General features: G+C 37.1%; 1 protein-coding gene across 1 annotated transcript in view; it reads left to right on the top strand.

Moving 5' to 3' along the window:
• The window catches only part of LOC127869582 (polycystic kidney disease protein 1-like 2), a 148,285-nt gene that overhangs the window by 1,338 nt on the left and 131,802 nt on the right, over positions 1-15,145 (top strand). The window contains exons 3-12 of the mRNA XM_052412236.1: positions 999-1,176; positions 1,929-1,943; positions 2,930-3,082; positions 7,051-7,197; positions 7,541-7,643; positions 8,029-8,249; positions 8,565-8,816; positions 9,541-9,689; positions 10,145-10,262; positions 11,913-12,090. Of these exons, the coding sequence (XP_052268196.1) occupies positions 999-1,176; positions 1,929-1,943; positions 2,930-3,082; positions 7,051-7,197; positions 7,541-7,643; positions 8,029-8,249; positions 8,565-8,816; positions 9,541-9,689; positions 10,145-10,262; positions 11,913-12,090 (1,514 nt within the window). The remainder of the gene's footprint in view (positions 1-998; positions 1,177-1,928; positions 1,944-2,929; positions 3,083-7,050; positions 7,198-7,540; positions 7,644-8,028; positions 8,250-8,564; positions 8,817-9,540; positions 9,690-10,144; positions 10,263-11,912; positions 12,091-15,145) is intronic.

The raw sequence follows: 15,145 nt of genomic DNA, 5'->3' as shown, positions 1-15,145 counted from the left end.
CTTTTTTAAGTTTTGAGTCTGATTCAAACCTGAGTTTAAAGAAGCATATTTGCATTTTCTTACTGGCTGAGTTTGGCATTGTCCGTTATCTGATCGACATGCTTCATACTCAGTTGAGTTGATTCTCAAATCTCATCTTCTGAGTTAAGCTAAACATTAGAATATTCATGATACTGAACTCGGATCTAAAAGGTGCCTTTTCACAGATATTGGCATGTTTTAAAGTTTGTCATTAAATGTTTTACATTGATAAATGTTGATATTGGATCTAAAAAGCTCCAGTAACAAAAAAAAAAAACAAGAATAAAATTAAAGAAAGTAACCCTCAACTGGGCTCGAACCACTGACCCCTGAGTAGAAGTCTATCGCTTATACAAGTTAGCCGTCCGTGCTCATACAATGCGTAATGTATTTTATACATTATATAAGCAATCATCGTAGTATCCCCAAATATAACGACGATAACAGAACTCTCGACATTAGTCAGTCGTTTCGCGTTACAACGTTTTATAATTTTCAAGTTTTTAACTCGTCAAAAGATGCATATAATGGATATTTTAGAGCATAGTAAATGTTCGGCTTTTTTTTTAATTTTGTCAATTCACTAAACCGTGAAAATGCTCCTTTAAACGACTAAACTTTTGGCATTTTACGTAAACAATATCTTAAATTAAAAAACAATTTGTTGCCTTTAATTTGGCGTTGATGATGTTGTTTCACCAAATTTTCCCGCATGTTATCATTCAGTGTCATATAGAAACAATCGAAGTGTACTTTAAAACCTAATTGAGATATCAGGATATTCACAATACTTACTTTACGCGTATATAAATATATGTGCAATTACTTTTTTGGCATTGATTCACCGATTTCTTATTTTAAGTCAGCATGTGTTCATTTATAGCGATTCATTCAAAATTCTATGGTAGTAGATATTTACTGGCTTTTGCTTCCTGTGAAACAAACCCACTCTAACGCATATACTTAACGTGCCAGAGTACGCCAAATATAACCACGTCCAAGATAGATGCTTTACGGACGTCAGCTGAAAGACTGCAACTAGTCAAGTCGTTCGTAAGCGCTTTCGACGAGGAGATGATCAAAGCAAACAGAACCGCGGATTACAGGACACTGTCCCGGAAGATCATGGATATAACATCAGTCTACAACAAATTGGTATAAGTTATTTTTGGAACAAATACCTTAAAATGCCCTTTTGGTTTTGACCTTCGCCCTCTACGCGATATAATTAGTTTAATATTTATGATTTTATTTTATATTGCTCAGCCATGCCAGGCACTCTTAGAGGTAAATTAATACAAAATGAACATGATGAAAGTTTAGTACATGCTGTGTCATATTGCCCATATTTTAAAACCATTACAAATACATTTTATCTTTATCATTTGCATTTTGATCATGAGTTTATACATAGTTATTATTTGGACAATCGTATGTCGTTATTTTAATAAATATATTTTATAGATAATAACTTCCGTTTGTAAACCACCTTGTCATTTAAAAACATATGTGGCTTAAGAAGAATGTATATTTTTTCGTATGAATTTAAACATGTGACTTGACATCAATATGTTATGCTCTAAACAATGGTTAAGCGAGCAAGCCAAAGCCTTGGAAACGAACACAATTACTTTACTGAGAGTTATAATGCTTGGTATGTAATGAAAACTCATGATAGATCCTGAGTAAACAACAAATTAATATTTGTTCAGAATTTAGTCATTTATAATAACCAAATATGTATTAATTAAGTGCAATTAAGTTTACTTTTATTAAGTAAATTTTATTTCGTCTAGTATTGCTGCTCATCATAATCGTTTGTTTGTCCCAACATAATATTTGAGCTAATTTCCTAAAATCAACAATCTAGTATAACGTGTATAATGTACATTCCGCTCGTGATATAGGACCTCAACAATGCAGTAAGTATAATCATCGGTCCAGGTATACGCAAATTCACTGTGCACGATCGTTAAATACGTGAAATTCGCACAATTTATATGCCAAGTATTATTTTTTTCCGGCAATGTTGTATATGTATTTCGACCCTATATCATAATAATAAAAATACATCATTTAACGTTTAACACGCAAACAAAAACATACGGGTGCAAATGTCTTGTTTGAAGAGTTGTTCATCATTCAGGTATTTATGAATTTTTCGGACAGTTCCTGAAGAAAATCTGCTGAAGTAACATCAGGGTTGTTTTTTTGTAATTGGTGCGCATACATATTTCTCTCTTCCTGAGCGTTAATTAGCGTCGCATGTTCGTTTAAAATTCATATAAATAAATAAACACACACTATGATCAGATCGTTGGTCGCACGAGAACCTTGTTGGTAAAATATGAGGTGAGTGAGCGTTTACAAAAAATCACTGATTAGCATAATAAAACCATTGGGCACGTGTCTGCGAAATAAAACGACCTGACAACGAACATCAGAGCACATCGCTAATTAAAGCTTACACAATATTAACCACAAACACTTGTGCACAATCTATATTTTCAATGGTGACGTTTGACAAATTACATAGAACACTGTGTTTATATTAAATGTTCACATTATAACATCACAATCCCTGTGGAATAGGAATCTACTAAATAACTATTCTCAACAACCTGTCTGTCCCTTAGTGAATGGTTGTTTACTTTATGCACACATATATTCATAACATATTGCATAACTATTTTTCCACGATTGACATGCTTACAATTAAAGATTTGACGAACATTATTGGCATTCCGACAACGTGTGTTATGATGTACGTATTTGAATCTTAAACACTGTTTACTGAGAAGTACTAAAACATGATAATTATTATCTTGAACAAATATCAAGTGAAACATCATCAATATACACATTATTCTACATAAACGCTTCCTCTATTTTTTTTGTTTTCTTTCAGAAACTTAATATTTCCGGTATAGAGTTGTCCGCTGAAGACCTGTTGTGGCTTGGCAAACAGGTGAAGGAGGGCTCGAACCAACCGATGACATGGACAGAGTACTGGGACTTGATTGTGGTTGTTGACACCACTGCGACCGACTTTCTGATGCAGGTTGTACTGTTGAAAAGTGTAGTAAAATTGTGAAATGCGTGGTTTTTGTATCCGACTTCTCTGATTTGAATCAAGCCTAGACGTTATCATGTTTCTTATTAATAAAGCCGTCCAATTGCAAAAAGGGCTATAGGAGGACAATGGTAGGCGACAATATTAGCCTGCAAGGAACTAAATATAAATGCTTCTTATTCAAACTTTAGCAGCAGCCACCGATGCCATGGATGTTTCTTACAATCTACTAACTTAAACCCATAATGCAAATGCTTGTCGCTTATTATCCCCCGCCATAGGCGGAGGGATATTGTTTTGGCGTTGTTCGTCCATCCTTCCGTTCGTCCGTCTTTCCGTCCGTCCGTCCGTCCGGAACCATATCTATTAAATGCTTTGGCGGATTTCATTGAAATTGAAATTCCGGTGTATTGCGGCAGGAAAATTCGATGATCCCGAGAAACATGAACTTGTAAGAACTTCTGTAACTAATCACATGCTGGACAACGAATCCACTTACAAGAACTATATGGATGGTGATTACGGTGTACACATAACCTGCATGAAACAAAGCGATGGCAACTCTCGCTCTTGGGCTACAGAGGCGGAAATATTAGCGGCTGCAACATTATACGACGTAGACATATACGTGAAACAATACAGCAATGGATGATTTAGTTGGCTGCGATTTCCTGTCGAAAGAGAATCGCGAAACCGTAAGTTCATTTGTATGCGGCTTGACACCAGCACTTTGACTTTATTCGGCAGCATGAAAGACCTACGTCCGTGATTACAAAAGAAACAACACTCTCCTCGGAGGAAATGCAGACGACATGGTGCATGGCAAAAACAAAGACGAAACATGACGAAAACAAAATGAGTGTTGTTACCAACCTGTCAAAGAAAACGTTAACTGATGCTCAAATATCCCCGCTGTCGAAAGGACTGAAGTTCATACCGACTAGAAAAACAATAGACAAAGGAAAATTACTTACAGACTTTTCAGCGTGGGAACGCCGTATGCGCTTAAAAGAATATTTCTATGCAGAAGACGCTGAACATAGAACCAGGGAAGATGAGCATCAATACAAAAAGAAGACCTGGACGTGGACTCCAAAGGCTGGCCGCGACAAATGGCTGGACACATATATACAAGCTGTCAAAGACGACATCATTTGCGGATTAAAACGAAAATTTAAATATAATCTAAGCAAATCGGAAGAACAGGCAATCAAAGAATTACTCCACGACGACAACATCGTTATTCGGCCTGCCGACAAGGGGTCGGGGATAGTGATAATGAACAGGGAAGACTATATCAAAAAGCTGAAGTGTGAAATGTCGGAAAGTGACACATACGTCGACGTGACGGATGATAGAACAAGAATTGTGGAAAACAAAGAGAAAAAAGTGACCGACACTCTTTACAAGAAGGGGTCGATCGACAGTGACCTTAGAAGGTATCTCACCAGCAGGGGTGGAACTTCCGGTAAGCTTCAGGGCAACCCGAAGCTTCATAAACCTGGGATGCCTCTCCGCACTATTGTAAACGGCCGTAATCACCCGACAGAGAAGATGGCCGAAAGAGTGGAGAATGAACTGCGCGATCATGTGACGTCACTTCCGTCTTATGTGAGAGACACAACCGACTTTCTAAACAAAATAGCACAGATACAGCAGCCGTTACCAGACGGTACCATCATATATTGTTTGGATGTGAAGGCTCTTTACCCCAGCGTACCAAGAGAAGAGGCCCGTGCTGCAGTTACTGAAGCTCTCAATCGGCGAGTGCAACCGGAAGTACCAACCAACGACATGATCATAATGATGGACACTGTCCTAAATAACAACACCATTTCATTCAATGGAGACCACTACATGCAAAATGAAGGAACTGCACACTTAGGTATGAATTACGCGTCGACCTACATGGGAGCCTGGGAGAAATAATTATTTTTGAAATAAAAAAGCATCCAATAGCTTACTTCCGGTTCGTTGATGATGTTTGGGGCTTGTGGACACATGGGTTGGAGGCACTAAAGACATTCCACGCGTTTGCAAATACAATCCATCTACGAAATCAGCTCGAGCTCCGCTACTCAACAGAGCAGCTCGAATTCCTAGACACTATGACGTCAATTCGAAAAGGAAGGCTGGTTTCAGACTTATACAACAAACCAACAGATAGGCACCTCTACCTGCACAAGGACTCGTCTCATAACGAGTCTACGAAAAAGGCCATTCCGTACGGCTTAGGTGTGAGGCTGAAACGAATATTTTCGGAAGAGACAGACTACACAAAACACAGAGATGAGATCAAATAACAACTACTGCAGCGAGGATACAATGGCCGATTCGTCGAGACAGAACTGAATAAAGTTGATAGCAAGAAGCGAGAAGATCTGCTGCGTACAAAGGTGTCTTCAAAAAGTACTTCCAGGGTACCGCTCGTTATAACTTTCTCCAGAGCGCTACCAAATGTCGGCCATATCCTCCGGAAACACCTGCCCACACACCACACTTCAGATCGTAGGAAAAATGTATTTCCTGTCCTGAACCCCCGTTAGCAGCATTCAGAAGAGACTGCAACCTGGAAGACATATTGGTTCATAAAAACACAACCGAATGTTTTTCCTGGTTCCAAACAGGAGCGGACCTTGTGGGGCGCAGAGGTGCGGACATGTTGGAGGCCGAAAAGTTCAGCGACACCACCGGCAAAAGCTACAATGTGCGGAACGAGGTCACTTGCAAATCCACCAATGTAGTCTACGCTGTACACTGCGAACGATGTAAGACCTTTGTATACGTTGGGGGAAACGGGAGATACCCTGTACCAGCGACATCTCCTCAACCTGTCCCGGATACGGACTCGACACAATGATCCGGTTGCCGAGCACTTTTACACGAACGACCACAGCGTCGCGGACTTCCGGGTCATGGGAGTCGAAAAATTAAATGGATCGGACGAGTACCGGAAAACCATCGAACAACTTTGGAAGCGTAAATTGAAGACGTTCAAACCATATGGACTAAACACAAAAGACTAATAAAAATGGCGCGTAATGTAACGTGCAATAATATAACGTCACTTCCGCTAAACATGATATGCTTCACAATTAAATGCCGCTGAAGAAGACCAAGAGGTCGAAAGCTACGGCAAATTAAATAAAAGCGTTTTATTTTATATAAACGGATAAAAGCGACTTTATTATACATATATAAATATATAAATATATAATATATATATATATATATAAATATAAATATATATATATATATATAATATATATATATAGGATATTTGCTGGATTCGGTGGAATATCGATTTTATTTCACGAGTGATCATAGAAACAATATTTTCACAAGTGGCGCAATCGAATCCAACACATTTTCTTGTTATTTTATGCTTTTTTTACCGTTTATTTACATTGTAAATAAGTTGAACTGGATACTTTCGCTGGATTTATGACGTCATTTTGTTGAAAAAATGACGTCATTTCACAGTAAATCAGTGACAAATATCGATATTTTTCACTGTTATTTTTCACTGTTTAAAACAGTGGAATACCAGTTTTATTTCACTAATATTTCTCTATAAACCACCGGAAAGCATAAAATAAATAAATAAATAAATAAATAAATAAATAAATAAATAAATAAATAAATAAATAAATATATATATATATATATATATATATATATATATATATATATATATATATATATATATATATATATATATATATATATATATATATAATAGGATGCTGCACGCCAAATGGCATTGTACACCATCTGATAATAACATAGTTATGGCCCTTTGTAGCTTAAAAAATGTTGTGTTGGGTGTCCAGAGCCATGCCATATCCTGGAAGTGCTTTGGCGGATTTCATTGAAGCTTGGTATGAGTGCCCAGAAGCATATTGGCGGGGGATATCAATTCAACGAATTTGCTTGTTTGTTTTTGTTTTAATAAGGTAAGTGAAACCTACGCTGAAATGCTTCGATACAGTGTGAAAACCTGGCCGTCCAATAAAACAATGACTATTAACTCGATCGACACAATCAGCCGAGCATTGGCCGCTACGTTATCTAACAAGGACTACACCAACATGAACACTACTGTAAGTCTTACCGGATCAAACTCCTCGCAGTTGAAAAACGAGAAAATTTGCGCAGCAAAAGTGATCATTGTCAACTGTTTGTTTGCAGATCCTTATTAGTTTAATGCGACTTACACATTTAAGAATGTGACTTTAGCTTTAATATATTTTCGATCTGATAGTATTGTCATGCGCAATATAGTTTTATAGCATATAGATATAGTTTTATAGCATATATATAGCTAATTACGGAGTTATGTATATAATATCAACTTTATTAATAACAATTGATCTCCCTTTATTACATTCTTACGACATTAATCCATTCGGGCTAAGCTTCCAAAGTGGATTTGGTTCTCTGCAGATACTGGCCTCTGAAGTAGCGAGTATAATGGCGGACAATCTAGCCAGAATGGTCACCCAAAGGACGTTCCCAAACACGGAACAAATAAACTCAGCCGTTCAGGGTAGGTGTAGAAACAAGAAGCAAGAAGCTCGAGCGCTAGTACTGTATAAGTAAACAAATTATTGTATCGATTGCGTTCTATAAAATACATTATGTATCCTTTACAATTGTTATTTTAAATTGTGTCATGCAATTGTTTAAAAGTTTGCTGTTATGTTTTTAGAAACTCTGTACATTGGCATTGTGTTTAAGAATTTAAACTTGAAGTGTATTGTTTAAAGTAAACTTTAAAGTCAACAAGTGAAAACTTTAAAGCCCGTTTGTGAAAACGTTTTATTAGTTTTTTTTATCTTTATCTTATTACTTGCGTATGCTTACTTATATTAATTTCATGCCGTTTGTTTGTTGTTTCCGTATACTAACATAATTATGTGGCTTATTTTCAGGGGTAATTTCTTTAATACAGAAATGCCTTTACATCCTGCAAACAATTCTGACACCAAATATGCCCCAAGATCCGACAGTGGATGTTATGCGGAATTACCTGGAATACATGAAGATATTTACATCTGGGGGAACCGCCGCGTTTAGTCTTCAAGAGCAAACGTTTCTCGTTCAAAAACAACTGCAGAAGTACTTTGTGCAAAAGGTCTTGAAGTCCAAAGCGGTAAGTAATAGCATATGCACAACTGGATCATACGCGAGAAATTAAATAAGGAGAGTTGTGGGTTAGAAAATCGTTAAATGCTAAAATGTTTTGGGGTACCTATCAAATGTCATTTAATAAATATGGTATAAGATAGTAGTTAAGAGCCGCTCAAGAATTGTTTAAGAAAGTCTTGTCTCATCTCGTGAATCAACGGTAGACGCGAAGTTTTGGGCTGGCTTATCGAACTGCTCAGGCTGATCCAGGTTGACACTTAAAGCATGTGCATTTAGCCACGCCGTGTTGTTGTCTCACGACAAGCTCGATATTTTACAGTCTCAAACAGCTTTGCCGTATCTGACGTTGGCGCTCCGCAAACTGATGGACTACCTTGCCCAGCTTATCCAGATGGGAGACGAGCAACTGGTCCTGGAAGACGAGGAATACGTCTTTATTTCCGTCGAGAAAAGATCAGTCAAAGCCGTGGCTGGCACACAGCTGAAACGACCCCGTGTGAACGTTGATCTCACTGGTTTAACGACGACACATGGCCTGGTGAAATGTAACGCCAGTCAAGTTACGTTTAAGGTAAACTGAGCTTTATTTAACTCATTTTAAGGTCGATAACGTCCCCAATTTAAGACCATTCAACTGTGTTAAAGGTTATAGAGTGTAGCCTTTAGCCATTTTAGAGCGTCTGAAAACATTAATAAAAGGTCATGCATTCCACCAATATACAAGTACTTGATGATTTGACAACTTACCACTACCCAGTAAATATTGTAAAAATTATCGGTTTTAATAATAATAATAATAATTATTATTATTATTAGTAGTAGTAGTATCATAATATTTAAAAATCGATAGAATCTAAATGATGTTGAAACGAGATATTTTGCTGACTTGCATATAGTTATTAAAAACGGGTAGCCGCCAGTTTAGCAGTCTCAGGAAGTTTTATATGTACAAAAGGTTTTGAGCGTGCGTCGACGTTGCTATGCATGTCTATTTATTTTTTTTCGTGTCGGCCGCCTTTTTCCCCAGTTTGGAATTCATTTTGTTTTAAATAATTACAATGAAAACGGAATAGAAAATGGTGCGTTTGAGAATAAATAAGAGTATGAGGTATGTTATTAAAAGGTTATTAAACATCGTTGTGTACAACACTGTGATAATTATATTTGGACTCGAACTTGCTCACGTTGGACTCGCCTTTCGGCACGTCAAATACAGCATATAAGCTGTAAACTCGTCCGAGTATATCACCGTTTTGCACACAATGCTGTTAAATAAGCAAATATTATTTTTTCAGACCATCATTTTCAAGAAAAACCCTTACTTCTGGGGTGAGTTCGCTGACCGGATCACCTCGTATGTTCCCGTGCTGCAGATCGACGGAGCCGTGTTACCCAATGCAAGAGTTACATATTCTTTTCAAAACAAAGTCGAGGCCGCGTGCAAGTAATGTATATATTTACAGTTTATTATGTATTATACATTTATCTCTTCTGTTAGTAGTTGCAGTGTTAAGTATTCATTTGATCACATATTTAATATTACTCCTCACGTGTGTGTGGTGATTTGAACATTTATGTTTGTATAAATATGTGCGCTCTTAAAGACGCTACCAGGCGATTTTCAAAGGAATAAATGATGTTCCTAATTGTATAACGTCACCCATCGCCATGATACCGATCATTTTGCACAATATGTAAACAGTGCTATCTTTGGTAGCATTCACAGCTCAATAACGAAGTTAATATTCAATTTTATTAAGTTTATTTTTAAAAATACTTTTAAAAAGTGAGCACAATATTTTTCCTCGTTATGCATATTTGGTCGTTAGCAACAAAAAGCTAATTGCGTTTAATTGATATTGTATTGAATCTCTCTTCTCTTCGTACTTGTCCGAACAGCGACAAAACGCCGACATACAAAGAAGACAATCTAGACAAGATAATCTACATGGTGTTCGATAGGCAACACGCTGCAGACGACATCTTGTTCTTCATTCGACCCAACACCACTGGCTTGGTATGTACCAATGAGGGCCCACCATTCTGAGACTTACAATAAGGCACAGACGAGTACTTAAACAAAATAAGTTGATAATCAAATGCTGCTTACAATCTCACTATTAATCGTTTTTAATCAAGCATGCTGAAAGTAAATGATTAATTACCATGTAAGATTCAATTTCCTAGAACGAATGTTCTTTTTCGGAAGTATCAATAATTGTAAAAATAGGTTGTGAATATGGATCCAGGAATAACAGTTCATTCTTAATGATAAATATCGCAATAATTGCACGCTTCATTTAATTACAATTGCAGACCTTTCATTTTTAAATGTCTATGGAAATGTTTACACAATTGCCGTGTGCTACTATCATTATGAATTTAAAAACAACCATTTTTTATCAACAGCATTAAATATGATGCGAATTTGGAGAGTTAAATACAAAAAGAGAGTGAACAAAATAAAGTTTAAAGGGGCCTTTTCACGTATTGGTAAATTGATAAAATAAAAAAAAGGTTGTTTCAGATTTGCAAATTTTCGGTTTAGTTATGATATTTGTGAGGAAATAATAATACCGAACATTTACTATGCTCTAAAATATCGATTTTATGCATATTTTGACGATTTGAAAACCTGAAAATTATTTGAAACGATTGAATAATTTGGAAAGTTATGTTGTTGTCGTTATATTTTTCGAAACTACGAGGATTGCTTGTATAAAGTAAAAAATACATCCCTTCATAACATGAGCATGGGTGGTCGAGTGGTCTAAGCGGAAGTCTTTTACTCCAAGACTCCAGGGGTCAGTGGTTCGAGTCCAGTTGAGGGTTGTTTTTTTTCTTTTTTATGCTCCCCCCAAAAAATTTGGGGGGAGCATATAGTCACCGCTTCGTCTGTCCGTCCGTGTGTCCGTCCGTCTGTGCACAATTTTTGTCCGGGCTATTTCTCAGCAATTAATGAACGGAATTCAATGAAATTTTATGAGAAGCCTCACTACCAAGAGGAGATGTGCATATTATCAGCCGTTTCTGGTCGGATGATTTTTCACAGAGTTATGGCCCTTTAAAATTTTCCATTAACTGTACATATAGTGCAATTTTTGTCCGGACTATTTCTCAGCAACTAATGACCGGAATTCAATGAAACATTATGGGAAGCTTCACTACCAAGAGGAGATGTGCATATTATCAGCGGGTCCTGGTCGGATGATTTTTCACAAAGTTTTGGCCCTTTGAAATTGTCTATAATAAAATTATTGTCCCCCCCAACTACTGTGACGTCAAGACGTTTCCTTTTATCTGAATATATAGTGCAATATTGTGACAAAAAAAAACCTTTGAGGAACATCAAGGTAGTAGATTGACAAAGCGCATCATCGGGGAGCATCCATCAGTTTTTACTGATATTTTTGTTTTGAAATTGTATTCTTGTTTTTTACTAAAGATTTTTAGGTCAAAAGTTTACATTTATCACTATAAAGCATTTAATGCCAAACTTCAATACATGCCAAAATCTGTGAAAAGGCCCCTTTATATACTTGCTGTTGCGCTGTGGTGGTCTCTGATGAGTAAATTACCAACAAAATACTGTCAAAAAGTAACGTGAACTACCGGTATTATAAAAATCAATTTCTGTATATGGGAGTATTTGTTTGATATGTTGTAGAAATACGATGTTTACTTAAGAATCGCAGAAAAGCCAAATCTAAAGGAGAAGAAATTCGACTATCATACGGCCATGAAAACCGACCATTGGACCAATGAGGACGGGTACAAATTGCTCATCAAGTCGAGCGAGTTTGCAGGGACCGGCAAAATATGGATTGCTCTGAAGCCTTTGCTGGGTATGAAACATGCCGATGCGTTCATGATCAATAAAACGATTGGAGTCTTGATCATCGGAGGTGTTCTAAATATCGAGCTAGCAAGCCAAACATTTTTTTTTAATTTTGACATTTTAAGCGGTATTTTTTTTATTAAATGATACACGTGTAGAAGTTTACTTTTAACCTGTTTGATCTTCATTTTTGTGTTTAATCCATCCAACAAACCAACAAACATATCACAGTTGTGTAGGAATTTGAACCGCTGACTTATTTGAATATAACTTTTAAATGTGTCAAATAAGCCCCAAATGTATATGACATAAGATGAAATACTGATCAGCACACGTTGTTGTGTACTGGATTGTACATTGTCATTGTACAGGGACTTGTGTACATATTTTCGTATTTTTGAAATAATGTCATTCAATATGTGTACTAAGAAAACAATGATGTTTTAATATTCATAACTAATTATAATATAAATTAATACAATTCATCAATAAATACCACTGTCCCCGGGATTCGAACCCGGGTCATCTGCAAGCAAAAGCCAACATGCTATCATTACGCCACGAAGCCTTCCTTGTGAAGTTGCGAAATATTACTGCTACACTAATACGTTTGAAAATCGTCAGTATACTAAACAGTGAACAAGTCCCTTTAAAGGATCATTTATCAATTCTAAATTATGGGGAAGGATTTTTTATAATGAGAATGAAATACTGCTCCAGCAGCTGGAGTTTCACTACTTTTTATTGCTAAGAATCAAACAGATGTTCTCATTCAAGGATCGCAGTTCTTGATACATTTGTAACCTCTTACATCAACTAAAATAAAAATGATTAACAAAATGCTTGTTTTGATGTCAACTTCAATGTTTGTAAGTGCTCTTTATTAAAGATAGAATCTGTTTGAAAATGTTTTTTCTTGATAAAATTCTTCCCCATTCAAATCATCGAAACTCTTAAATGACCACCAACCAGTCCATAACTTGATATAGGTCCTTAAAGTATGGGTCGTTGTTATACGGGACAACTACTCATTTCATCTGTTGAACGGTTCAAGATTGCTCGTTGATTTCTGCAACCTTAACATTCAATTTCATCAATCGAATAACCACATACATACACTTGTTTTTCACTCAGAAAACATAGTACTGTAATGGGGGATAAAAATAAATAACATTTTACAATTAACTAAATGATACGTTGAATAAACGGTAAGAATACTACCAAATAATAATAACAATAATTTATTGCAAATGAGCAAAAGACAAATAAGCGTGTTAACATAGTATTTAATGGGTAATAGTCATACCTTCAGGATATCATTGTTGTCTCTGTCAGCTGAAGCTTCATAGTGTATTAAACAGGAAGGGATAATCACAAACAAGATGGCGACCTCCATGCCGAGACAGGTAATTTTCGCCGTGTTATACCCTATATTACGTTTATATAATAATTATATTCGAGTACAGTCGAGATTTAGAGCGAATATTAACACGATATAAACTCTTATCACTTTCTTACCGATTTGGGAATATAACAAAGGGTATAAAACGGCGAAAAGTACCTGTCTCGGCATAGACGTCGCCATTAAATTTGATCACCCCCTTATTTATAGGCTTATATTGCAATTATTGATTGGATTCTAATTTTGTGCATACTACATGTGACAATAGTCAATGGTACGTTTGATTGATTTATTTGTGTTAATTATCAATAACCTATTCGACCAAAGAATACATCGCACTATTGATATGGCGACTTTGCAATTTCACCCAATAAGCTCCCCCTAGGGACGTACAAATGCTCTGCTTATATAACATTTTCTATACGTTTAAATCGGTGCTTGTACCATCATCCACCGGGGGATACGCACTATTTCACATTGTCCCTTCGGCTTTTCTTCTCACGGATTCGAATTCGATCTCGATCTAGCGTGCCCTGGAGAACAGTATTTTGTAGCACAGATCGTCGTGCCTGCTAACGTGTCCAAACCAAGCCAGCTTTCGTTGTTTGACGGTCGCCAGATGGTAGGGGCTCTTTTTAGCCAACAAGTGTTGCAGTCATTTTCTGAACGTACTCGTTGGTCTTGTGCTCAATATATGGGATGGGTAACAGTATTCAGCATCCTGCACGCCCTTTATCCTGCGTTCTGTGTCCGTATAAAGCGTCCAGGTCTTGCAGCCTTTCAGTAGGATGGAGTATACGAAGGACTTGTAGAGCCTGTACTTTGTGAGGAAGCTGATGAAACTGTCCACAACCCGCACAGTCAGGCCATTGCTTTGGTCGCAATGGAGATTCTTACACGGTTGCTCCCATGTACTTGAAGCTCATCACATCATCCAGTTTTCGCCCTTCATGGTAATGTCTGCACTGGTGTTGGTCGTGCTATTCACCATGATCTTTTGGGGTCTGGTTGAAGCCGGTAGAGATCAAAGTAGTATTTAGTTCATCTGTTTAGAACTGCGGCACTTTTGTGCAGGGGGTTCCCGTCAGCGTGTGCTGTAACACTGACATTGGGCTGACTTGTCTTTGCGAGGGTCTTGCAGGTGCTTTAGGCCTTCTTACTGCTGCCTGTGGTCATCTCTTTACCGATGTTGATTAATTGCTCCTCAATCCACTTCGTTTTGGTCTCTTTCATCTTATTTCTCATTTCCATGTTCGCACTTCTTACTCACTTCCATGACTGGCGAACTCTTCATGCCGAAGTTCTCTTCTTTTGTCACAGGGGCCCATGATTTCAGTCGTCATACAAAGCTTTTTTCTCCATTCTTCCTCGTCCAAGAACGTCTTCGGCCGATAAGAGCAGGACATAAATGATGTTGTTGGTTACCGTTTCACTGTCGTTGTCTAAGATGTTCAGGGCTGCAAACTTTCCACCTATCTGTACTTTAAATACCTGTGCTTTCTATGGATCTTAAACTTCTCCCGTCAAATGTTATGCGAGGGTTTTTGGCGATTTATTTGCTCTTAAACTTCAGCTTGATGTTGGTGAGTACTAATTCATGATCAGTACCGATGTATGCGCTAGTAAACGTTCTTGCGTTTCCCTTTTTGATGCTGAACCG

This window comes from Dreissena polymorpha, chromosome 2, assembly GCF_020536995.1.
Source record: "Dreissena polymorpha isolate Duluth1 chromosome 2, UMN_Dpol_1.0, whole genome shotgun sequence".
In the NCBI taxonomy this organism is placed as follows: Eukaryota; Metazoa; Mollusca; class Bivalvia; order Myida; family Dreissenidae; genus Dreissena; species Dreissena polymorpha.
Note: the sequence above shows the minus strand (reverse complement) of the source record. Positions and strands in the feature narration are given on the sequence as shown.